This window comes from Podarcis filfolensis, assembly GCF_964270895.1.
Source record: "Podarcis filfolensis genome assembly, chromosome: 6".
NCBI lineage: Eukaryota > Metazoa > Chordata > Lepidosauria > Squamata > Lacertidae > Podarcis > Podarcis filfolensis.
The window spans coordinates 37,742,588-37,769,318 of NC_139609.1; the positions used below are offsets into that span (position 1 = coordinate 37,742,588).

At 41.0% G+C, this 26,731-nt stretch overlaps 2 protein-coding genes across 2 annotated transcripts in view; one reads left to right on the forward strand and one right to left on the reverse strand.

The window, feature by feature from the left end:
• Positions 1–299: 299 nt before the first annotated feature.
• On the reverse strand, positions 300–24,262 carry IL23R (interleukin 23 receptor; the record flags this gene model as incomplete). The annotated part of the gene is made up of 15 exons (XM_083620039.1): positions 300–1,808; positions 2,996–3,086; positions 3,747–3,843; positions 4,894–4,956; positions 8,274–8,357; positions 9,026–9,214; positions 11,408–11,624; positions 12,193–12,275; positions 16,717–16,876; positions 18,365–18,504; positions 20,101–20,264; positions 22,102–22,225; positions 23,592–23,660; positions 23,766–23,882; positions 24,166–24,262. The coding sequence occupies 15 exons, from the start codon at positions 24,260–24,262 to the stop codon at positions 1,185–1,187; spliced, it is 2,319 nt and encodes a 772-aa protein (XP_083476165.1). The 3' UTR covers positions 300–1,184.
• LOC310765740 (uncharacterized protein C1orf141 homolog) overlaps positions 12,123–26,731 on the forward strand; it is a 45,600-nt gene continuing 30,991 nt past the window's right edge. The window contains exons 1-3 of the mRNA XM_083621160.1: positions 12,123–12,228; positions 14,403–14,482; positions 16,408–16,528. The gene's annotated coding sequence lies outside the window, so the exon portion shown is untranslated. The remainder of the gene's footprint in view (positions 12,229–14,402; positions 14,483–16,407; positions 16,529–26,731) is intronic.

Here is a 26,731-nt window from a genome sequence, read left to right on the forward strand (position 1 = left end):
TCTGTTGTGAGGAACATTCATATGCTACCTTGGCAAAATGAGAATGAGTCACAAGGAACAGTTTTAAGCAATGGCTTAGCCAGTCTGCAGTAGGTACTCCATGTCTGCAAAACAGGGGTAGGGAACTCGCGTCATTCCTGGCCATTGTCCATAATGTGTTATAATATGGGGGGGCTGATCAAAATGGTAAGTTTAGCAACACCTGGTGAGCCAAGGCCTCCCCACACCTGCCGTATTACTTATTTCTATATTTAATTTCTATCCCCACCTCCCTCCCAAAGGAGCTCAAGACAGCAAACACACCCACATTTTAATAGCAAAAAAGCATTTAAGACCTCATTTTAAAAAACAGTTACAATTCAAAACATTATTTCATCCATTATTTCATGGCAGTATTCTGCAGCCACCAAATGCCTGGGTAAAGAGGAATGTTTTTCAAATTCCTCTGGAAAGTTAATGACGATGGAAGCAGAAACACCTCATTAGAGAAGGAATTCCACAAACAGGGAACCATCATTGAAAAGGCCCCGTCATGGGTCTACGCCAACTGGGCAACTGTAGAAGAACAGGCGCTTGCAGCTGGAAAGGAATAGACCCCTATTAGAAACATTTTTGATCAAGTTTGATAAACTGGGGGTGGGGAGCCTCATAATTAGATTCTTCCCCTTTCTGGTGGCATTGGAAACTGATACAACTATAGAGACAAGATGTCAGGTATGGTGGAATTGTAACCAAATAAAAATTTGTCCATGTCTTGATTTGGGTCACACTTATCTTGCTGTTCATCATAATTGTGAATAATTTTTCCTTCAGCAAGACTATAGGGATCTTGAGATATCTTTGCCTTTACCTGGCTTTGGCTCACTTGGGTTATCTGTAGTTACTTGCTGTGCAGTTGCTTAGCTGGAAACCCTGCAGTCGATGCAGTTGATAACCATGATAGGCTCATATGATGAAATATTTTGCCTTTTAGAAGAGGATTCAGAAGATGGCATTCTGGTCTCATCTCAAGGTAAGAAAGGGGCACGAGAAATTAATGCTATGGTTGCAACTGCAGCTGTTTTGTTTTGTTTTTTAAATTGGACGAGAACTGAGAATGTTGAGGATACTTTGAGTTATTCTATTTGAAAATGCAGAATTTTGTCATGGTTGCAGACATCTTATATTCAGTCCTAATAAGAAAGTCACTTTGCAACGTTTTGAGGAAAGTAAGACATTATATCGGAAGAATCTTCATTCATAGCATTTAAACAAGAGAGAAGTTCATCTGGTATTAAGGTCTGTTCTTGAATATCTTCATCTGAAAGTAGGGGCTTCCACTGGTTTTCTGTTGGCGTATGTGGCTCTTCATCTGTTGAGCTGACCATGTTGCTCTGTCCACTTTTACTGTTGTTCAAAACAAGACTGATTTTATCAAATAAAAATGTATTTTCATTGGTACCAACAATAGGCCATGTGGTAGCCATGGGAGTTGGGAAATCTTTTATTAAACTACTCGCAGGCAAAGCTGGGATGTTTGGTTTTTTATCTGGGCTTTGCAAATGTATTTCATAAGTACTGTCTTGTAAGACTGCTGGGCTGGAAATCTGAGGTTTGTAGCCATTTTCCTCCGTCGTGTCCGAATTGCCAACAAACAGTATGTCTTCTGGAATGTTAACATTATCCAGAACTGCTTCTCTAGTTTCCTCTTTATGATCTACAACCTTATACTCCTTGTGTACCAGTGTCTCCTCCACTTCAGTTACGACAGCATCCTCATGATCGATGAACAACCCAGTGGAATTGTGTGTTATGCCACCATTTTCCCCCTAAGAAACAATTACAGAAAAAATTAATAAAATGTAGGCGGGGGGAGGTAGCAAACAGTTATTCAGTTTCAATATCTAGTCTAGAGCAATTAACACAGAAATAACACATTATAATAAAATAAATTGAGGCATCTGTAAAACTGATAGAAAACCTGAATAAAAAGATAACTACATAAATGTTGAAATAAGGTTTGCATATGTCAATACAGGCAAAATCTACGCAATGCAACTTGAACCAATCTATCTAAAGTTAAGTTGTGATTAACTTTATAGTTCCATTCTTTCCTCTCATGTGATGGGAATCTCCTGAGGGTGAATGCCTGGCTAGTTCTGTAGATAAGGTCTTATCCTAGGTCAGACTTGTCCATAATCTAGCCCACTATTGTCCACTCTTAACTGACAGCAGCTCTTCAGGATTACAGAGTTAAGGCTACTATATGGGCAGGAATTTCTTTGTTGCTTTTCTTTACTTGTTGTTTGATACTGAACTATTTCCCCTTTTTGCTTTTAAGTCAGCAGTTAACAGAGTTGGTCCATTTTAATTACTGTAAGCCTTTGTTTATGCATAGAAAGAGAAGAGAGTATTCACACGTCAAAAGATTACTTTTTGTGATTTAAAGTTAAGGTTACACTTGAATGTAAGAATGAATAGCTATGGAACTAAGGTGAACAATGGGTGATGAATGCTGATAATAGTAGATCAAGTCACATATTATCTTAAGCAATTCCACATTCAGGTAAATTTGGATCTCCTAATCTGGCAATTTTATGTTGCACTTGTAGCAAGGGGAAGGTGTGCAAAGTCCTGATCATGCCATGTAGAGAGATGAACATGAGAAGCAATAGCCAAATAGGCCCACAAAATATTCTGAATGTAATGGTCATAAAATAAAGCATACAGGGCTGTTGTTGTTTCAGTGGCGTAGCGTGGGTTGTCAGCACCCGGGGCAAGGCAAGTAATTTGCGCCCCCTAACCCTGAGTGAGCCAGGCAGGGGCAGAGAGCTGCGAGTGCGCCCCCCGATGTTGCGCCCGGTGCGGCCAGCCCCCCCTGCACCCCCACGCTACGCCACTGTGTTGTTTTTAAAGTCATGCAAACATTTCTTCCTACAAATGCAAGGTGCCACCTTGCTTCACTCTAGTTTCTTTAGACACATTAAATAAATAGAATGTTGACTTGTGGAGTTACCTGAAGTGATTTGATCACACTGCTGTTCTGCATTCTAGGATAATCTTCAAAAAGCCATTTCGGTGTTATCGACCAAAATGCTGTTTTAACCCTTTTTTTTAAAAAAAGCACAACACATCAATTGCATTTTGGAAGAACTGATCACGGTTCAAATTCATCATTGGATTGGAAATGCTTATGTAGTTTAGATAAGGTTGAGAGCAGAATTATATGTAATGGTTGCAGCTCCTTGCCTTCAAATGCAGTTACCAAGAAACACAAGTGAAATGGGGTCTGGAATGATTTTGGTGCAATAGTGGCAAGCAACTAATAGGAGCGCTGAACTCTTTCTCTGTTCTTCCAGAGCCCCTTCCCAGATCACTCCTCCACCCCCAGCACATTTCTCGTTGAGAGAAAAATAACTCTGATGAGGAGAATGGAGAAAATCTTTTGTCGAATATGTCATAGAATCTTTCGCTTGCCCACCACTTCTATGCATGAAGTTACCTCACATCCTGCTTTTCAGTTGTTTTACACTTGAATACACAGCTTTGCCATCAGTTTCAGCCTAACTGCAGTCAGATACTACAACTAAGGACCAATCTTTCACCAGCCCTAAATAACTTTACAAATCAACTACAAAACCATCACCCTTGCCCTGCTTTAATAAGGGAAAATATGCATGCAAACAGGCACTGCACACACATTTTCCAAGGCTGAAAAGTTTGCTTGAAGGCTAAGGAGAAAAGTGGGAAAAACTTCACTCTTGTACCTCTTAATGTTTGTAGCAATCAAACTCAAAATAATTATAAATAAGAAGAACATTCCAAAGCCAGTTCCCCACAGAACACCACCATCATCACCATCACCTTAAAAAGAGAGAGAGAGAGAGAGAGAAACAATCAGCACTTTGATTTTACACCATATGTGTATTCAGAATTAGCTCAGGGTACACCTCACTTGCTGAATAAAAACAATTCATCATAACTTTATGATGCTTGACCAATTGCTTGTGAAGTTCAGATGTATATCATCACAGTGCTTTGTTCCTGCTTTTGCTGAACCTGCATCTTAGAAATGTGGCCTGTATAGACAACCATGTGCCTCTACTCATAGCTGTTCACATGATGCCATATCAACCACTGAATGGCTAAGCTGATGCACCGAGGAGGGCTTTTCAAATTGTCAAGGTTTCTTGTAATGTATTTCAGTACAAGGTACCACTGAAACTGGCTGGGAGTCTTATGCTTATTATGAATCTTTGGTTTGACCATGCTTGACAAATTCAATAGAACTCATGAATATGATGGCAATGGCACTTGCTACTCAAGATACACATTGTTAGCCTTTCTTATCTTTAGCAGAGTGATAAAGATGCTTAACTAGAGAATTGTGTTTCCTTGGCAAACTAGATAGTAGCATAATTGGATCCACATTTGACAAATCAAGTCTTGAGTAAATTCTGAGAGGTATCATGCCAGTTTGATGGAATGTGAGATACTGTATGGAGCAAGATAGCAATTGGTGATAGCAGGTTATGTTTCCTGAAGAGCAAACACGCCAGCTCACCCCTGTTGTTTTATGTACACCAAATCTCCTCTGTATGCCTTTAGCCACTTGACTGACAATTTTAAAAATCAACCATTAAAAGTTCATATGAGTATTTTCATATTGCATATTCAACCCAGGATGTCTCTGGATTGAGAATAATTTGAGTTACCTCTTTTATGTGTGAAAACACCCTGAACTTTTATTTCCCTATAATCACGTCAGTGAATGCTGCACTTAGTTCCCACCTCTTTGAGATGTTATCACCGGCTGGTGTAAAAAAACAACAACCCAACAACCAAAAAACCCTCCCAAATCTGGTAACACAGAAAACCTCTCTTCTGGAAACCTGACACAGAGACATTTCCTACCGTTGGTAACCGCAAACATATTTCCTGGACCATTATATGTGTCTTGAGTTTTCCCCGGCAATGCTATTCAGAGAACGGGAGAAAGAAAAGCAAAAAAGGAGAATGACTTCCACTGTGGTACAACAGCAAGTGTAGCAAATAGTTTGTTCCCTTGTATTGCGATTAGTTTACCAAAAGCACTTTTTCCAAGGGATGAAACCCTTCAGTGCTTTCATTTAAACTGCAATTTGTATTTACTGGTTGTTGGATGAATACTCTCAAAGTTGCAGTTGGTGAAAATATGTCGCTCCTGTGAACAAGGAACATAGGTAACTTCCATAAAGGGAGGAATTTGTCTAGTTCACCCAACACAATATTTGCCTACACCACTGTGAGAAGCTCTGACCCCTCCACATGCTATTGGACTACAACTCCCATGATCTCTAACCACTGGCCAGGTATTCACTGGCAGGCAGCAACTCGCCATGATTTCCCAGTTCTACCTGGAGAGGCTGAGGATTGAACCTAGGACTTCTCACATGCAAAGCGTGTGTGTCATCACGGAGTTATGCTCTCCTTGAGGGACTGTATCTCTCCTAAAACTCAGCCTTAGGATCCAGCCAATGTATCTTTTGTAGTGTAGTGTGTGTGGGGGGGGGGGTATTGTCTACATTAATTCAGCAGTTGTGTCAGTTTGGGGTTTCTTCGTGCCCCACTGGCCTCCAGGTTTGAGGAGGTCCAGGGTAAAGCATCCTCGTCTAGTGTCCCCCTTCTTAGTCAGTACTAGGCTTACTTGGCTGTAGTGCTAAACAGCTGCATCAAGCTATCCTTTCCATTTCCCGCAATGCCCCTGAGTGATGCCAGGTTGAGGTCATTCTGCGAAATTGAAAAGGTGGCTTAATCCAAATGCTTTGCATTGCTCAAAGTGTTCTGCCAGCATTGGGGGGCGGGGGCAGGGGAGGAGATGTAAGGGCACTGAAACCTTAGCAGCTGCCTAAGGATACCAGGTGCCGACACTGGCCCTGCCAAAAAGAGTGTTTGTTGGTAGCCATCCTGGTAGGATCTGTAATTGAATTAAATGAAATTACATGAACCATTGTCAACTCTGGTGTAGAAAGTATTATTATTTATCTATTTTGATAGAGTGCTTGTCCATTCCAGACAATACAATTGGATTTCCTAAGCTTATTAATGTTTTAAAAACAACGAAAATGTTACTCTTCTTCTTCTGATAAAATGTTTTATTCATAGGCATACTTTAACCAGTTTAGCTAACTAAATCAATTGCAACTTAACTGATTAATCAACGAAGATTTCTGTAGTTGGATGACATGTCTAGTAAACCCACCCACACCTGCAGAAAACTCTGCAATAGCTGGCAATGGGAACTGCATGTGTATGTCTCTGGATCACTGCCATTTTATTTAGGGGTGTTAAGTTTACATTCCTTTGATTTAGGGACTTAATAGCAGCTGGTTTAGCTTTACCATGAAGCAATGTGCAGCAGTTCTTCAGAAAGCTCATCCCAGAGGGTGTATTTTCTTTGTAGCATTAGAAAAATAAGAGAGCTCCAGTTCAAAAAAGGCAAAGTGTCTAGCGAAAATATTACTAGCACCAGCAGCAAATAGTAGAATGATTAGATATTCACCATCACCAATCTAAAAGAATGCATTAGTTCTCTTTATAGCTCCACATTTCGGCAGGAGTGAATGGGCCAAAATGTCATTTGTGATTGAAATATGGAGTGGGCAGTGTGCTCCATTATGTTTAAAAATGGAGATTTTGCTCAAACAACAGAACTGTATGGAGGTAACAGCAGTAGCCCTAAAATAGTTACTGTACATATTATAATTTTTCATTAAACACTGCCGCCTTGTGGTCTTTGGAGCCACAGCAAATTCTAACAAGAAAATGCGATATGATGTGGCAGTAAAAGGAAATTATTAGAATAACTGGGATGTTGCCGCTATTAACCCTGTGGTGTAATTTCTAAATTTAGTTAGCGCTTTAGAGAAGCAATCTCAGGAACATGTTTTCTGCAAGGGTTTTAGTATGTATGAAATATTCATCATTTTTGGCTGGAGTTATGGATTTGCCAAGGAACCCATGCAATTCCTCCATCTTCGTGTTCAGAAAACTTCCAGCTGTTGGTTTTCTGCCTGCTACATTGAGATTACCCCTAAAGAGAGGGTTCCTTCAGACACTCCTGGGTGTTATGATCAGCAGAGGGGGCCTTCTTGGTAGTTCCACCACCCTCAGAAGTTTGGGTTGTGGTGGCCCAGGAGAGTGCATTTTCTGTGGCAGCCCCTAAGTTGTGGAATTCCCTCCCTGTAGAGATGTATCTGGCTTCCTCACAATACAGCTTTCACCAAATGCTGAAAACGCACCTCTTTACCCTTTGTGCTTTCAGGGCCACCCTGTTCTAGTGATTGTAATCTGCCTTAACTGTTTTTAATTTTCAGCTGTTTTAAACTGTCCTGGGACCTATTGATGAAGGGCAGATAATAAATTTAATAATATTAAACCCATCTGGCTGGGTTTCCCCAGTCACTCTGGGAGGCTTCCAGCACATATAAAAAACATAATAAAATTATTATTACTAATATTATTGAGGACACAGGGGTTGGATCTGTATGTAAGAGCACAGTAATACACCTTGGTAGACAGAAGGGTCCCCTGATTCAGCAGTTAAAGCCTGTGTATTACTTTGAATGGAATCCAGTAATACTTTACATAATTGTGGTACAGTGTCTACCTTAATCTGCTTAATCAAGGCTGGGCATAAAAGTCATTCCAGCAAACTTATTACTTTTCATTGTCCTTGGCAAATTCGCCTTAATTCCTATCAAGGCAGCATTATTCATGGTGTAGAAATGCTTTGGTTAGCTAACAGACTTATACTCCATCTCTGATGGAAGAACTTTAAAATCATCAAAGGATGTAATACAACTAAAGGCAAGTTAACAGAAATGAGCAAGAATGTCTGATTTAGTATGTTTCTTCTAATTATGTGAAAGTCATGCTTATCTTTAGTTTTTTCCTGTACGTATGCAGGTGAATCAGAGCCAGTTGCTGCTCTCTCTGACATATATACACACAGTGGACATGAAAGATTAGTATGGCTCTCACATCTTCTACAGAGTAATATGGGTACATACAGCAAACAAATGTGTGTGCTGTACATTATTTATGTAACATGTCCGCATCCACACCTTTTAAGGAGAGGTTTAATTTCAGTTAATGCCCCGAAACTATCTTATTCCAGTTTGAATAAGATAATTACCATATACACATCAACACATTGAAAAATATTTTTAGTCAGGGAGATATGACCATACCATAGAGGAAGTTTAGCTCAAACACAGTACACTATGAAATACAGTGGCCCCAATGGTACTTACTCGGGATGGAACAGGCCTGGCTGGTGCCATCTTGATACACAGCATACACTGAAATGTTGAAGTTATGCCCCATTCTGACATTTTCTGTAAGGATGAGGTTTTATTCATTTATTTTAATCGTGAAAATAAGTTCTACTGTGTAATTTTTTAAAAAGGGATTATGAGTAAAACTTCTGAAATAAGAACCAATGAATTCTAATCCCACAATTTTGTTCTGACTTCTTGGGGAAGGGTGGGGGAGCACACAGTCATTTTAAAATGTTTTATCATATTTGTATCCCTTTCTCCACATAAGCAGCTCAGGTGGCTCTATGTGGGTTTCTTATATTTTGTTCCCACAGTAGCTCTATTTGTCCATGTTGATTTTGGTAGTCTTTGCTAAGGTTGCTTGTAGGTTTGGTATGTTTGTTGTCTTTTGGATTTTAAACTAGATTTCCTCCGCAAAAGATGCTTTCTTGGTGACCAAGGGTGAGGAAAACAGATTTCACTAAAAGTGATTCTTCATGTTTGCAAAATCTACTCCTGGGGTAGCAAACCTGGTGCCCTCCAGATGTTGTTGGACAACAGCTTCCATCATCCTTGAGTATAAGCTACCTTGTCTGGGACTGATGGGAGTTGTAGTCTGAGAGCATCTGCAGGGCACCACGTTGGCTGTTCCTGAGCGGCTCAATTATTCCGGGTCTAAGAAGGTATGCATGTCATCAGCCCAACATATCATGAAGGCCACTAAAAAGAGTTGGCTTGTATTTCACCTTTGATATATGTTGTTGTGTTTTGGATGGGGACTTTTTTCCACACAAGTCCATATCTGAAATCTGCAGACGTCCATTCCACTATGTACCACAAAACTACTTTTCCAATGGGTTGGGGAGGTTTCCATACAACAGAAATCCCTTTCTGTTCATCGCGGTTCATTTGCATGTTGGTAGGTGGTGGGAAATCTACAGGGGAAAGCAGCAGGGATGACTTGACTGTTGTCTAAAATCTAGCCAAATATTTGAAATAGTTTTGCAATAGGAAGAAGGTGCCCTTGAAATGAGTGAAGGATGTATTGATGGGGAGCATACAGTGGAATGCAGCTTCTTCATCTCCATCTGGCACACTGGAAATCAACCAAGTGAGGATATGGACATTTTCTTTAAGCTAAGTGCATACACTAGAAAGATCAATGTCAATAAGGATCAAGGAAATTGTATAACTGGAGGGAAAGAACCCAGAGAAACATTTTTCCGCCGCCGCCGCCTCCTCCTGCAAGCTCCCTGTCAGCTATACTCATCCACCAATGGGCAAAAGAGGGCCTGGAACCCTTGCCTGTGATGTCACCCAAGTATGACCACATTCCACTCCTCAAATTCTGATCTGCTATTCCTGCAGCAGCAAGATAAGACAAATGCCTTCATATACACACATGCATTCCAGGGAAGCTCATCAAAGTGATGGACATTTTGCAAGTATAATATATTTACCACTTGCTGCAGTTGCTGAATGATTATTATTATTATTAATAATAATAATAATAATAATAATACCTTTATTGTCAATGTACAACCTGTGTACAATGAAATTAAGCCTCCCTCCCCCACCCACAAACACTCAATCTCATTGCACTCTGTGTGCTTGTCGCACAACACACTAAAGTCAGTTGCACTATATTATTTTCTGTTCAGCAGCCTAACAGCCCACGGATAGAAACTGCTTTTTAGCCTGTTGGTACGACTGATTATACTTCTATATCTCCTGCTGGAGGGTAGAAGATTAAAGAGGTGCTGGCTGGGGTGTGAATCATCCCTGAGAATCAGCCCAGAGAGTAAACTTGTGCACCTGTGTTAAGCACCTGTGTTCTCAACATTTCTAGGCCAACCTACAACCCAAGTGGATGGTGGTAAAGAGCTAGAATTTTGATAAGGTTCTCTTCTAGCATCACATAGTTAACTGGAATAAAATTTCTGTTGCTCCTCAGGGATTGTTGTACTGAGCTGGACTCTCTAGGAACCATCAATGCCTAAGGAAGCAGAACAGCTAGAAGCATCCTGTGAAGCTAGAAAGGAGAAGCTTGTCCAAAACCAGGACAGAACTGTGGAATTGCAATACTAGTTTTCTCTGTCATGTTGAGAGAGTGGAAATGGCAAAAATATTGCTGTGATTATTCTACAGGATCCATCTAGGAGTGCAATACCGTGTCCATCTACGTAGGTGTAAACCCCTCCGGCATTAATGGGACTGCAAAGGTGTATTTCTTAGATTGTCATTCACCTAGGGTGACCAGATGGAAAAGAGAACAAGGATCCTGCATCTTTTGTACAGAAGAGGGAATTTCAGCAAGTGTAGCTTGTCATACAGCAGAGGCGGATTGAGGGCAACATGACTGGTTCTCTTTGCATTGGTTGTCAAGCAGAGAGAACACCCGTAAGCACTTGCCCAGCCATGGGAAGGAGATGTGAGGGCTCTGACAGCTTCCTAGAGTCCTCCGTTCTCCTTTCCAAAGCCTAGTTAGTGCTTGCCCAGTTTGGGGAGGAGGTGGAGGGCTGTAGGACCCTGCTGGAGACCTCACACCTCTTTCCCAAAGCCCAGCATGTCCTGAGGGCTGGGGAGAGGCACCAACTTTTGGCCTAGCTCAGGGCGCCATAGTACCAAAGTCCACCCCTACCTATAGCTGTATCTGCTGAAATCCCCTCTTTTGCACAGCACAGCAGGAATCAAGTCCTCTTTTGTATGTGTATATTCTTTATGAATGCCAACTCATTTAAAACTTGATAACAGTCATTCCCATAATGTCCTCAGTTGTTGTTTTTAATAGTCATGATGGCTAAGACATAATTTTAAAATGAAATTTGATATTTTTAGATGTCAGCTTTTTGCTTTATCTTTCATACTTTTGCTGAAATGGATGGCATCTGGTTTGGCATCTCCAAAACTGGGATTGTAGTAATGGATGAAAGTGGTCCTGTTTGTGTGTTAATACATTATGCTTCCAAAGGGAGCAAACTAGAAGTAAAGTTAGTTATACAGTTGGTGGGGGGCTGAATGTTGGGAAATCATAGGGTCAATTTCTTTTCTGACACAATTTAACAATGCATTATCCATTTCTCAAAAGTTTTTAAGTACAGTACTGTACTGTACTGCTTTTATCTTACCATGGAAACTATGGGGAGGTTGGTTCACTGTAATATTCGCAGGTTTGGAACTTCCTTTTGAATTATGTGCTGTCACATGGAGAGTGGTAACTGCTGGGGGAACCAAAACCTGGCATTTTGTTTCTGTCGTTTTACATAAATCCACAATTTCTCCTTGGTTTTCATAGAACACCCTGTAGCCCAAAATTCTTCCTCTGCTCTCCTTAGGAAAAAATGGCTGGGATGTGGGAAGGAAGAGAAGGAAGAGAAAGCAAGATAATTGCCTTTAGAAAGCTGCATTGTGGGTTTTTTTTGGGGGGGGGGTTCATGCAGTTTCACATGCACAACAGCTAAGGGGGAAATGTGATGAAACCTGCATTTCCTTTGCTGCTTGCCAACCACTGCAACAGAAGCCACTGCAAAGAAGAGCCTCACTGTTTGTAGTCACCAGGAGTGTGGGAAAGCAGCCGGGGAAGGGTTGCTTAACTCTTTCCCTGCTGCTTCACCTCTCCAAGTTGTCCCCTCCCCAACTGTTTTTCCTTATTTAAATAAATTCTTAGAATCAAGTAAGAAAGCGGCATTTCTAATGTTTCCTATATGCAGTTGTGTATTTTTCCTAGCCTTTAGAGTGATGTTATTGAGTCAAAATACAACCCCATGGCAGATTCTTCCCAGTATTGGCCCCAACTGAAGAAACTGCCTTATATTTTTAATACCTTTCTGAATTCTAGACCTTGTGAAAATAAGACCACCCTGGACTCCCTTAACCTGCAATGTGTTCAGTCTGGAAAGGAGGAAAATATCACCTTGATTAAGATGACCACCTCTTGGCTACCATTCGGGTAAGTTGGCCCCAGAAACCTCCAAACATCGAGTATAGAAGAAGGTTCTGCAGATAAAGAAACAAAATGCAAAAAAATAAATAAATCTGAATATGAGGGGGTTTTTGCCCACTGACTTTCAATTTAAATCATGGTAAAAAGTCTGGCTTGGTCTGTTACTTGTTGTTTTGGTCTTGCATATATATAAAAGAGCAAAGGCATCTATTGCAAAATCCTAACTGTGAACATTTAGAGCTAATGAGGTGTTTTCTGTATGTATGGTGATCTACAGCAGCGTGGGAAATAAAGACTAGAGGTTGCCACTGACCATCCTATTTGGCAGAAAAGCGCAGGCTCTGCTAAGAAAAGAAAAATCAAATCGTACAGAGCTAAAAACATAAAAGGGACACGGGTGGCACTGTGGGTTAAACCACAGAGCCTAGGATTTGCCGATCAGAAGGTCGGCGGTTTGAATCCCCGCGACGGGGTGAGCTCCCGTTGCTCGGTCCCTGCTCCTGCCAACCTAGCAGTTTGAAAGCACGTCATATAAAAGAGCACCTTCCGGCGGGAAGGTAAACGCCGTTTCCGTGTGGTGCTCTGGTTCGCCAGAAGCAGCTCAGTCATGCTGGCCACATGACCCGGAAGCTGTATGCCGGCTCCCTCGGCCAATAAAGCGAGATGAGCGTGCAACCCCAGAGTCAGCCACGACTGGACCTAATGGTCGGGGTCCCTTTACTTTTACCTTTAAAAACATAAAAACTAACAAGAAAGAATATTTAAATACATTAGAATCAGCTCTTATTGCTGCCACTAGTAGGTGCAAATGTGTTCTTTATTTTTTTATCTCTATCCACATCTATATGTAGATTTATTAGAATCAGGTATGGGGAAGGAGTGATGGTCTATTTTGTTACTAAAGAAATCTCACTAAAGACTGCCCCCCCAAAATCTGCAATTTAAGGGCATTTCAGTCACGTGTGTTTATAGGTGGTGATTCCTTAGCACCCACTCAAACACATGGGTGAATTGCCTTGGTTGTATGAAAGACCTGTCTCAAGGTAATATACCAGCCATAGGCCACTTTTTGTGAAAGTTCCCTTGTCTGAGCTGACAATGACTTGTAAGGTGCTTAGCCCATAAACAGGTGTGTACCTGGAGGTGGGTACGGCTGACAAGGTTGGCCCTTGCCAAGGGTGTAGGGACAGGGTGTATGTGCAAAAGTTGCACATCTCCACTCAGGCTTGAAGTGGCTAGGAGCTTGCCTGCCTTCCCGCATGCTCCCAGGGCCACTCCTTTGCTGCCCTGGGCAATCAACATCTCCTTGCCAAGGGCGCAAGGGAGCCTAGTTATGCCTCTGCCCATAACCCAGTCTATGAGTCTGCTTCCAATGGGGCATTATCAGGCTCTTATGCAGAATTCAGGATTACTAGTGGTCTCTACTGCTAGACCACATTACGGTATTTTCCAAGAATACAGCTTTGTTTCTTAGTGAATTAGGCTTTTGAACTCCTCACTTCCTCAGGCCAGGCTGACCCTAACCATTAGGCATAGTGAGGCAGCCACCTGAGGCAGTCAATTTTTTGGTGTTCTGAAAGAGCAGGATATTGCTAGTTATTAAATTTATTATGACTGTGCCAGGTAGGAAGAGATACATGTGTGAGATCATTTGCCTCATCTACTAGAATCACATGACCACCATTAGATAAAACACACCTTGACTTAGAGTATTTGGGCACTAATTGTTGGTCACCTTCAGAAAGTCCCCAAAGCCAGCTAAGTTATTCTGGCGCCTGAGGCAGAAAATTCCTCAAGCACCTCTCCCACCTACCAGGCAGTAAAAAAATAAAATGAAAACCTACTCCTGCCTTTTCATGGCACATAAAACCAGCTGCAATTAGGTAGTCCTCACTCTGCCTAATTAATGATGCAACTGAGCTTCAGGTAGCAAAGCGTCTTGGGTCAGCCCTGATTCAGGCAACAATACTGTGGCTAATTGATTATTTGACAAAAAGACAAGTATCACTAGTTGGCACACTATGCCCACAAGTTTTGGCTGAAACAGAAATAGGTTGTGCTGAGAGCCCAAAGGCTTCCATGAATTTTAACAGCTAACAAATTCAAGAGGTGCAGCTTTTCTCTAGGGGAGTGAGGAGAATGGCTCTAGCTGATGCATGCCTCCCTGCCATGTATTAAAGGTGCAGCAAGAGGTAGTAAAAAGGGGAGGCTTATTCCTGAAAGCCAGCCATTTCCCCCTCAAAAATGGATGAAGCGCTTGGTAAGTTCTTAGTACTATTCATTTGTTTTGCCAGCAGAGGTCACTACTACTATTTCTACTAAAACAGCTTACAGTGGTACCTCGGCTTAAGTACTTAATTCGTTCCGGAGGTCTGTTCTTAACCTGAAACTGTTCTTAACCTGAAGCACCACTTTAGCTAATGGGGCCTCCTGCTGCCGCCGCACTGCCGGAGCACGATTTCTGTTCTCATCCTGAAGCAAAGTTCTTAACCTGAGGTACTATTTCTGGGTTAGCAGAGTCTGTAACCTGAAGCGTATGTAACCCGAGGTACCACTGTATTGTGATAAAGGCTCCTAGAGGCCTAAGAGCAGGGGTCAGCAAACTTTTTCAGCAGGGGGCTGCTCCACTGTCCCTCAGACCTTGTGGGGGGCCAGACTATATTTTTTTGGGGGGGAAATGAACAAATTCCTATGCCCCCAAAATAACCCAGAGATGCATTTTAAATAAAAGCACACATTCTACTCATGTAAAAACACGCTGATTCCCGGACCGTCCATGGGCCGGATTCAGAAGGCGATTGGGCCGGATCCGGCCCCCGGGCCTTAGTTTGCCTTCCCATGCCTAAGAGCACTGCAGTGGCACATTAGGCAAATGAGGCTGTGTGGCTCAGAGTTTCACCTTCTGTTGTCAGCCATCCTTGGTTGTGGCCTTCCCCTGCCCTCTGAGGCTGCCACTGTTGCTGCAGGTGGAGGCAAAGCCAAGCTAGTGCTGCTGCCAACCCTGCGACTCTCATGCCCCTTAGAGGGAGCCTGCTTAGAGCAATTTAGGCCTGGTCTAGCAGATTTGTTTAACTTCTTTCTTTATAGCCTGCTTAGCTTAAGATGCTGTAAAACACACACACGAAATTGGGTAGTCAGCTTTGATAGAAAGAGCGGAGTCCAATTGACAGATGTTGTACACATTGTGTGTGTACTTAGTCATTAATAAATATCTGTACTTCTAAATTACTGTGTTGAATATGGAGCTTCATATAGAAGATAGCACACACATCACTATGGGAAGTTTGTTTGCCTGCCTTGCTGGCCTCACAGCCCCCTTAGGATGAGCAGATTTCAGGCTTGCAAAATCTACTTTTGTTTCTTTTCACAAAAGATCAGAACCCTAAGATCTGCCAGAGGTCAGTGCAAAAAAGACATAGAACTAAACAGTTCTGGATCCAGGAATTTGATTTAAGTACCAGAACTAAGCTCATAGTCCATCCACACACAAAATCCACTTCTGGTTACATAAGGCTACTTGCCTTATGAGGAACAATTTGGGGGAACTGAGTATGTTTAGCCTGGTAAAGAGGAGAGTGAGAGGAGATATGATAATCATCTTCAAATATCTAGGGCCGTCACATGGAAGATGGAGCAAGCTTGTTTTCTCCTGCTCCAGAGGGTAGGAGCCAAACCAATGGCTTCAAGTTACAAGAAAGGAGATTGACTAAACATCAGGAATACCTTTTTGACAGTAAAAGCAGTTTGGCAGTGGAACTGATGCCCATGATAGGTGGTGGACTCTCCTTTCTTGGTGGTTTTTGAGCGGAGATTGGATGGCCATCGGTCATGGATACTTTAATTGAAACTCCTGTGTTGCAGGGGGTTGGATGAGATAACTCTCGGGGTCCCTTCTGACTCTACAATTCTATGATCCTCTATAATGTCTAAGGTGGCTTTCCCATTCCTAATGCCTCACTGAACTCAACGGGACTTGCTTCTTAGTGAAGATGCATAGGATTGTGCTGGAATTTCCTTTTATTTGCATATAGAACTTCAAAGGAGGGGGAAAGGTTGTTGTTGACTCCTCTGCTGTAGAGACAGGATAGGCACAATCATTTCACTTTTCAATTTATGAATGAATTTCCAGCTCACACTGTATTGTGCAACTGAAACTGAAATAGGGTATATGCTCTCTCTTATCAGGGGATTTTTCCATGGACTTTTAAGATTCATAATACCACAATGAGGTAATATTTGCTACCAAAGTGATACAATCTGTAGAAGACAACACAGGAAATAAGAGCGCAACCAAAGATATAATCAGGTGTTCCAGTTCCCGAGCTGATTAAGGTACAGCTTCCTTTGCACACTTGGTGCTGAAAATGTGCTCAGAATGTTATGCTTGGTTGGCTTGTTGCAACTTAAATCCCTTGAAGCATTCCTGTTACAGTCCTCTCTGTACAGCTGAAAAAAGGACTTGGAGGTCAGGGAAGAGAGAACAGTGAAACTCACCTGCCTCAGGAGTCATATGCACTACAGATTCGCTCCATTTGCTCCAAAAGCTTTGGGCATGAGTTAGCTTGCATCTAACTTGAAACTCATACTCCATGTTTGCTTCTAAATTGTACTCAGTTTGATGTTCCCTTTTAAAGTCAGCACCCCATTTTCTAACCTAAAATGGAAAAGCAACAGGACAGTTACCGTATGTATTGTTCTATCCACTGTGTAGATCAGAGATTACAAAATCACCGCCATAAAAAAAAAGTTCTGGTGTGTCAAGAGAAAAAAATGTTTTCAAAGCATTTGCTCTTGTGAGCCCAAAGTCATGGATCTCTGTATATTTATAAAGGTGAGGTGTATCTTCAGTTTCTTTTTGTTTGTTTTTTGTTGACCATCCTTCTTCAATTTCAGTTCAGAAAGGTAGTGTTCCTCTGGGAGACACTGGTCTGGATTAACCTACCTTATAGCATGAGGACTGTTCAGACCACTCACAATTAAATATAAGTAAAATTGTACCAAAGGAATCTCTCTTCTATTTCAGTGGATGGGATACCACTATTAGAGTGAATTATGCTGGGTGTAGTCTGATTCACTCAGTTACTTTACATGAGGTAGAAGAGAGATACCTACAACTTAAATTGTTAGTATGGATTGTATGCTCATGATAACAAGCTCAAATAAGTGTGTGTTCCTTTCTGTATTGCTATTCCTAGTATAAACAACAACATAGTACTTTCAAGTGTTCAAAGTGCTTCACAAGCAATATAAAATTACACCTGTAAGCCAAATCACTCTTATCCCCCATGTAGCAGATGAGGGGGCTTAGGTTGAAGAGTGGCTTGCCTAAGGCTACCTTGTGAGCTCATGGCACAAGGTCAGATTCAAACTAGGACTGTTCATCCTTTTAGCAACTATGCCCGGTCTTTTAGCCACTATGCCAACATCTGTAGTCCCAGATGTTTGTGCACTACAACTCCCATCATCCCTGGCCACTGGTCATGCTGGCTAGGAATGAAGGGAGCTGTAGTGCAATAGTATCTAGGGACATAACATCTGGGAAGGCTGCTCTATACTATCCAGGTAGCATGTTTTCTTCATGTAGGTACAAAATATTATGTGTGAACTTTTTATGTATACTAATACATTCCCCCCCGTACCCCCGTATACATACAGGAGAGTTGGCCAAGTATACATATAGTTGTGTATCCATAAGTCAGTGACAGCAATCCTTACACTAATAATAAACATCCAAAGACAGTGTACTACAGATGGGCTCTAAGTCTTTGTTGGATGCAAGTTTATTTCATAAAATAGAGGTGAGGAAACTTTTTCCTGCTGAGGGTCACACTCCATCAGGGTAAACTGTCAGGGACACATACTATTTGTCTATAAAAAGGGTACAATAAGAAATTAAAAAATCAGTTTCACCAAAATGCAGAAGGTATATGAATATATGCAACATACGCATCCTAGGAGCAGGATACATTTCACATCCATGTCTTTATAAAACTCTTGTATTTGTAAAACTCTGCCCAGGAAGCTACTGAAATCTTACTACTATATAAAGTCATGCATGGAAGGTTTAGCACCAAAATCAATGAAAAGCGGCAGCCAAACCACTGCTTATGATACATACAAAACCCAGAATGGGTTGCCTCACCTGCCAAGTTTCGCCTGTCTTCTCCTTGTATCGTTCTTCACAATAAGTCTCATTGACTGCAGTTTGCTTTTCCCATTGTATTGTAGTCTTAAATAATGGAGAGTCTATAATCTGGATAATAATGGGTGTAGCTGGTACCACTAAAAGAGATAAAACAATGTTAAATCCAGTCTCTACTGATGAAACTACTACTACTACTACTACTACTACTACTACTACTACTATATTGCCTTTCATTTCAAGAATTAAAACCAAGGTCTTCTGCAAACAAGGTCAGGGAGCAACTAGAGGAAAGGCAAAAAGAGTACATTTCAGAAGGCCAGTTTAACCTATTCAGAGGAATTATGTCCTAGTGGCTAACTGGGATGTATGGAACAGCCTTTACCAAAGGTGTCATGGACTTTGAAGACACTCGAACTCAGAATGCAAGGGAGAAACATGCTAAGAGGAAGGCACGCTTGGCAAATCTACACCGTGATCAACTTCCACCCGGGAACCAATGTCCCCACTGTGGAAGGATGTATGGATCCAGAATTGGCCTCCACAGTCACTTACGGACTCATTGTTAAAACCGTGTTTATGGAAGACAATCTTACTCGGCTACGAGTGATCGCCGAAGAAGAAGATGTTGCTCTATGTGTAGTTGATTCTAGCTGTTTTTTACCTCAAGCATTTGAGTATTGGACCACAAGCCAAGATCACTGTCTGCCACAAGCATAGGACAGGTGCAGCACAGAACCCAGCTAGCAAGCCAAATAGCTCTGGATGAATTAAATGGGACAACTAATTTCTAAACATTCTCAGTATGAATTCTGAAGGCCAGGTCCTGGTTTAATCTGTTTCAACTCAGCAGTGAGTGAAACAATCTCTTAGTGCTATTCTGATCCCCAATAGGATAAACAGCAGATTAAGAAATTAGGGTGGTTGGGTTTGGAATTGCGGAAGGTGTGTGCTGCACAAAACCCAATGTAACTTCAGGCTATATGCAATTCTGTTTCCTGTACTTCCACTTTTATAGTATGCATAGCTGTTATCTGAGCACACTCCTAATGTAGACAAGGCATCAATCATGCAGTCTCCAGTGGTTGAGCAAAGCACTATAGCCATAAAACTACTGCCTCTTTCAAATTATAGCAACGGCATGTTGAAACCTGCACCCACAAGAAGGAAGAGGCACTCATGGAAGAACCTCTTCAGCTCTCAGGACAGAAGAATCCACAGAGCAAAGATTGGACCTAAGATCATGCCTATAAATATACACCAAGTATCTGCACCATTAGAAGTATCACTCCTTTTAATAGCAAACTCAGGTGCTGAGGGCCTCTGTGAAAACAAGAGGTTTGCAGCAGTACAGAATAAACTAAGGGGACAAATCTCAATGAAAATAGACCAGTGGGTACTCAGCAGGCTCAATAGCTGCAGAATGTTGACAGATGGTGAGGGGAAGAGGGGAAATTTGGGGTTGTGTAGACTTGTCTGCTGTAGGTGGGCATGGCTGGCTACCAATATTCCTATTAGGAGGCATTAATAGGTTGGAGCATCTTGTAGGTAATTATTATTATTATTACTATTATTATTTTATTATTATTTATACTCCTCCCATCTGTCTGGGTTTCCCCAGCCACTCTATTCTCAAATCTTCCATCATGACCTTAATCTTATAAATTTAGTCATATACTAGACTAAAAACAAAACCAGCTTTTAAAAAATAAAGTTTAGAAATTACTGCACACTACCTAGATCATCAAGGTGAATATACAGTTCTTCTGAGCAGTTCGTTCCTAAGTGATTTTCAGCACAGACCCCAACATAAAATGTTTTGTTTTTCCACATTTGACTCAGAGGGATGGTACCTGAAGCATTGTTTGCCGGAAATGTTTTGTTTTCTTCTTCCTGAAAACTATAAAGATCAAACAGTCAAGAAGCATATTACTCTGCTGTAATTGTAAACTAAAAATCTAAAGTAGCTGCTTTTGAAAAAGCAAATTACGTTATACTTGATCTTAGCCAAAAGGCCTAAAAGCCTTGTTAACCATACTAAAATATTTAAACATATAAAAGTAGATTAAAAAAGCAACAAAATATTAACAATAAGAAGTAGGTGTTGTTCTAACATTGTTTTATAGGCATGTGGTCCCTTGCCTCTTCCTTTCTCAGGGCACTGTGATTAAACTGTGAGGCCAATGGCAACTTCGCTATGGGTGTTGAAGTCACCCAGAATTACTGTCTGGGATCCACCAATACCATTCTCAAGATGACCTCAGCCAGGTTGGTCAGGGAGAATGTTGCGCAGCTGGGTGGACAGCATACCAACGATATCCCTGTCTCTTAAGAAGCAACTTCAGATGCTGCCCTGCTCTAAGGCAGAGATTTCCCAGTGAGGGAGAACAAATTGTGAACAGCAGCAAACCCACTTCCCTGGCCATCTAGCCAAGGTTTGTGCTGCGCCAAATATCCAGTGAGACAGAGCAGGGTAAGGTCTGCCCACCCATCTCTCCTACTCATATCCTACTCATATCTCAGTAGCTACACCAGGTCAACTCATCCATATTTAGATGATAACTGACCTGCCATGTAACATGCCATTTGGCCCAAAGCAAATTTATCCCCTGAAGTGAGCAGAACAAGAGTTTTGTTGTTTTTTTACTGTGTCTGGGTCATGCCTATTTGCTGCCATAATGTTTATATTTGCAAAAAAATAGTAATACAAAAACAGACTGGGAGAAGCTATTTTAAGAGAGTTTGGGGACTTTTGACACTCCACCCCACATCCTGGGTTTGAGCTGGAACCACCCTGGGCCATCGCATATCGCAAATTATTTTTGAAACTCATGTTGAAAGTGCATTTTCATCGCAGACTGTGGACCTGCTGTTCAAGTGTTATACAAGCTCCAACCATCCTTGGCTGCTTGAAACTAATTTCAGCCAAAGCACATGCTGCTAGACTGCAGATTGAAGCATGTTTGCCGCTTCTGCTGAGCGTGGAACTCTGATATAAGAAGTGAATCATGACTACCACCAAAAGGACACCTCTGGTGACCTGCGCTCGCCCCCCGCCCCCACTCCCTGAAAATGTAAGTAGGACACCAGCTTTTTTTCAGTCATCAGCACTACACCACATGCACGATCGTCACTGGTTTGTGAGTTGTCTCTCACCACAGGTTTAGTCCACATAGTCAGACCACAATGTCAGTTGCAGCTTTGTCATGTCTTAATCTTTGGCTGAACTCACAGTTAACCTAGTTTTAGGAGCAAGCTTGACATTACCTGCAAATTCTTCTCACATAGCTTCCCAACAATGTTTTGTATGTACTTTAAAAAAGAACAGGGAAAAAAGAACAGGACTTGGAAGGCTGCATTTTTAAGCAGTGGAGTGCTGATTTACTTAAGTGTTTTACAGTGAGCTGCAAACATTCACCCCAGCCAAATCTCTGCCTCTCTCCACAGTCACCCACCCAGTTCCAGGTGCATATTTACACTTGTAAATAATCATCTGAAATTCTGTGGGGGTGGGCAGAAGCTAGTGGTGATTATGTATAGCAAAATGAGGCTGAGAAAAGCATCAAGCACCCTCCTACCCATCGCTTTTCTGCTCAAAACTGCAGCCCGCTAAAGGCTACTTTCCATTAAAAAAATATGCAAAACTGTTGAAATTCATCATAGAATCATAGAGCTGGAAGGGACCCTGAGGGTCATCTAGTCTGATTTGAGATAGATGCTTCAATCCACTTTCTTACCTTTTCAAATATAGGTTGTACCTAGTGCTTAGTTGTGTGTTCTTGCCTGGGTCCCAAGTGCATGTCATATTATCCGAATACTCATATACAACACAGGTTAAGTTGGCTGGCATGTCCGGTGAATCTACAAATTACAAAGCATGTAAGATTCAAAACACATAAAGGTAGCTAGTGGGTGGCTTATCATGTGACTAAATACTTTATCATGTCTTCTGTTACTCTAAATCACATCTTTTCCAAATACTTTTGAAAGAGCTATTTTCCTTAAGAAGAAATAGAACAATCTGAGCAGTTTGAAGTTGCAGTCTTGAGCACACTAATGTGAAAGTTATACTGAAGTGAATGGGGTTCACTTATAGGCATGTAGTTTAGGAGTGTGTTACCAGTCTAGCAAAGAATTTTAAAATGTTCTGCAACCACTATGCAATCCTTTATTATCTTGCAGTTCGTTGTTCTAAGGTCAAAGCTTGAAAGAGCTTACAGGATAATGTCCTGTTTTAAATCCACCTCAGAAATGGCCAATACTGGCCATTTTTAAAAGCACTGTAAGATTAGGTTTTGCTCATTTTTTAAACCATCTTTATGCCCAAGCTGTGAAGTCTACTGGTCTGAAGTTAAAGCTCACAGCTGTTCTTCTTCGGATCTGCCTTAACTTTTCAGTTAGTGGGCATCTCTCCTCCCAGTGGTTCAATATTATAAGCCAACTGAAGTATGTCCAAATATGCTACTGAGGCTAGTGATATACCGTAAACTATCAATGGAAAAGTGTTCACAGTAATAGTTGTTAATTTATACAACCAAGTGGCATGTATTGAAATTGTTGTTGGCTGTAGTAATATATTATTCACTTGGAAACAAGACATTTCTATGCACGTTAATTTCAGAGTAAGCTCCACTGCATACAGTAGAAGTTACTTAATATAAATATACATGTTACTGAGTCAGTGAAACTTATATCAATGTGTTTGGCAGTGTGATCTTAATTTTTTTTACACACACACACACACTTTTTCATATGTAATAGCAAAGCAGCGTGCAATATCAAAAATACCAAAAAATGTAAAATTATAAATAAAGCAGCTACTGCTGTTGAGTAACAAGTTTAGGCCTAAGTAAGTACTACTGTGTTCAGTGGGCTTGTTCCCTAGATATTATGGGTGTTTAGGATTGCAGCCTAAGATCAAAGCCCTTAGCTAATAATTTTTAAATTAAAAATGTAAAGCCCCACCAGCAAAATGTCAGCCTCGCATATTTCCAAAGGGGTAGCCTTGTTAGTCTTTTGCCAAAACACACAGCAAAGAGTCTTGTGATGCCTTTAAATACTAGCAGTTTTAATATTGCATAAGATTTCGTAGACTATAGTTTACTTCATCAAATGCTTGCCTCAGTGGCTGATCATTTCAATCAATAACTCATTTTACTTTCCAAATTAACGGAAATGAATTACAAGCAGCAAAATTACCTACACAGCATACACATAAATTACTTACGGCCCACGCAAAATTCTGTTCCACATATTATTTGGTTTTTTTCTGGAGGACATACACTATAACAAATGACTGTGGAAAATGAAATGTTATAATTATGAAGCTGAAGTTGAACTGTAGTTTTGTTTATAACCAACACCAATCTGTCCTCGACCTCCCTTTGATTGAGAAGCATACGTTTTTTAGCATTCTGACAGACATCTTTATCGGAATGGCAGTTTATAGTAATATTCTGGCCCACTGGAATCGTTGAAGCTGGTTCCGTCCACACCTTCCCAGGACAATGTATAGTATCTGAGGGGGAGAAATAAATTAATTGCCATAAATATCTTAGCAACTGTTTTTTTAAAAAAAACATACGCAACCTAATCAGGTACCCACTATCTGGCCAAAATATTTCAGTGGTACTCCTATAAACCCAAAATCTAATAAAATCTTGAAAAGATAGAGCAACAAGCACAATCTGAAATGTTTGACAAGTCCTCAGGTATCGAGGGACTTAGGGACAAGTTCCATACTTTTGTTAGAAAATAAACAAATTCATATTTGAGTTTTATTAGAACACTTGAGTGGATACCATTCAGACCCGGTGATTTTTCAGTTTTCATTTTGCCAGTAAGGCCTAGAACTTTGTCTCTTATCACCACTATTTGCTTCAGTTCCTCAGACTCCATTCCTGCCATTTATCTTCTACCGTGAAGAAATTTGCAAATAATTGGTTTAGCTTCTTTACAATCTCCTTATCTTCTTTTAGCACACCTTGAGCTCCCTGGTCATCCAAAGGTCCAACCACCTCCCTAGCCAGTCTCCTACTGCTCATATATTTTATTTTATTTTATTTTTGTCTTAATGGTTTTAATGATAAAGCACTGAGGAATCTATTTAGAGGCATAAACTAATTCTCTTTTGACTGAGGAAAAAGATAACCTTTTAAATGATTTTTATCAAAAAGGAAATGGCAGTTTGAGCTGAATCGCTGAAAATACAAATACTATTTTAAAAACAAGATTAGAGCCCTTCATCACTGCTGACAAATGTATTTTTGGGAATGATATGAGTAGGAGATGGAAAGCACATCCTAGAACCATGTTTCTACACATTTTCAGCAATATCTAACTGAGAACGACATTAACATATCTTAAATCTCTAACCATTGATTTACACTTCTTCTGAGTGTGGGTCCCATGTGTTTGAAGACAACATTTACTCTCCATAGAGCTCTATAAGGAAATCCCTGATTTGTATTGCAATCCAAAGCATGTTCACTCAGAAGTAAATCTCACTCAGTTTAATGAGGCTTATTCCCATGTAAGTGTGCAGAGGATCGCTGCCTTCACACCCCACCCTGTATTTCAGTTCCATGTGTTCCCTAAGATCTAGTCCTTCCTTTTGGCCCTCATGGGTTGATGGCCCAATTCTCAAGCATCTTTGCTGAGTACATCTACTAGTAACAAGGAGAATATAGGTACTCAACAAATGTTTGGTAATCTATCATGTTCCCTGTTTACCAGGACTGCCATACACCCAGATTTTCCTGGACTCTACTGGGATTTCAAAGGCAGAATTGATGCCTGGGTGGGATTTCTGAAATGGGCGCTTTGTCCTGGATCTTAGGCAAATCAATTGGAATATCATTTGGGGTGTCCTGGTTTTTACTTTTTGAAATATGGCAACCCTACTGTTTACATGAAGGTTCTCCAGGTCAGCCTTCAGTTGTCTGTTGAGTGACCCTAATGCTGAAATCATCCCTAAGATGGATACAAAAATATTTTTCTTTGTCTCTCCTAACACTGGAACCCAAGGATATCCAATGAACTGAATGTGGAATGATTCAGGACAGAAGAACAAAGTACTTCCTCACACAGCACATAGTTAAACTATGGCATGGCTACTATCCACAATGGCTATGTGCTGCCTCCACTGTTGGGGCAGTGTGCCTCTGAATACCAGTTGCAGGTGGGCAGAGGAACGTAGCAGTGATGTCCTGCTTGTGGGCTACCCATAGGTAGATCTGGCTGGCCACTGTGAGAACAGCATGCTGGACTAGAAGGGTCATTGGCATAATCTGGCAGCTCTCGTGTTCTTACAGTATGTGTCATGTCCTCGGAAATCTTTTCATCCATAGGATGTGGGAATTCAAAATTGGAACCCTAGGCAGTGAAGGAATGATAGGTACAGAAATGCATAGCTTGATGGGTTAACCCTCTGTGTACCTGTATTCATCCTTCCATCAAAGAATCAAGCTAAGCAGCAACTAGGGTAAGTGTACGCATTATGTCCTTATATCACATTTGAACCACATTCTTTCCCTCAAATAATTCTGGGCACTATCGTTTGCTAAGGTTTACTGGGAATTGGAATTCTGTGGGGCATGGGAGAAGTACAGTGCCCATGATTCATTGAAGAAAAGAATGTGTTTCGAATGTGCTTTACAGGTATAGTTTGTACACAACTCTGTTTCCAGAAGCAGCTGCACAGAAAGATTGCCAGTTATGACAAGCCCAACCAGTCTCAAAGCCACTTCCCCACTTCTTCCTGGAGCAATGTTTCACTTTAAAAAAAACAAAAACAACAACAATTCAAATTGGCCAAGAAAGAAAAACCAGATACACATATTTTTAAGGAAAACTAAAAGCCTGGGTAAAGGTAGATGTGTTAATACCAGAGAGGAGGGGGAAGCAGAGCATGGCTACAGCAGAAAAACCCACACTGGTCCCTGTGGGTAGGTACGTCCATATGCAACCCAAGTTAATAACCAGTATTGGCTCAAAAGGTTGAGTGCACTGTGAGCAAATCTCCACATTTGCACAAATATAAGTGTTAGGGGTCTATAAGCTTTGTAACTTGGATGTTTAATTTGACAAAGGATTTTTATCCGTTTCACTGAGACCTTTCACTGAGTGTCAGGTACACTCAGTTAGCCTGGCCACTTTACCGAAACCACTCAGACCGATATCTGAACTGAGATTTGACTGACTCTATCTGCTATATTGCCAAGTAGCCAAATCCTACGCTGGCTCCATTGAAGGCTTGCATATAGGAAACACGGCAGCTGATATAAATTTCTAGATTTCACAAATTCATTATCTCCCAGTGTCTTAGAAGACATAATACTTAACTTGCTCTGTAACTGCTGAACAATG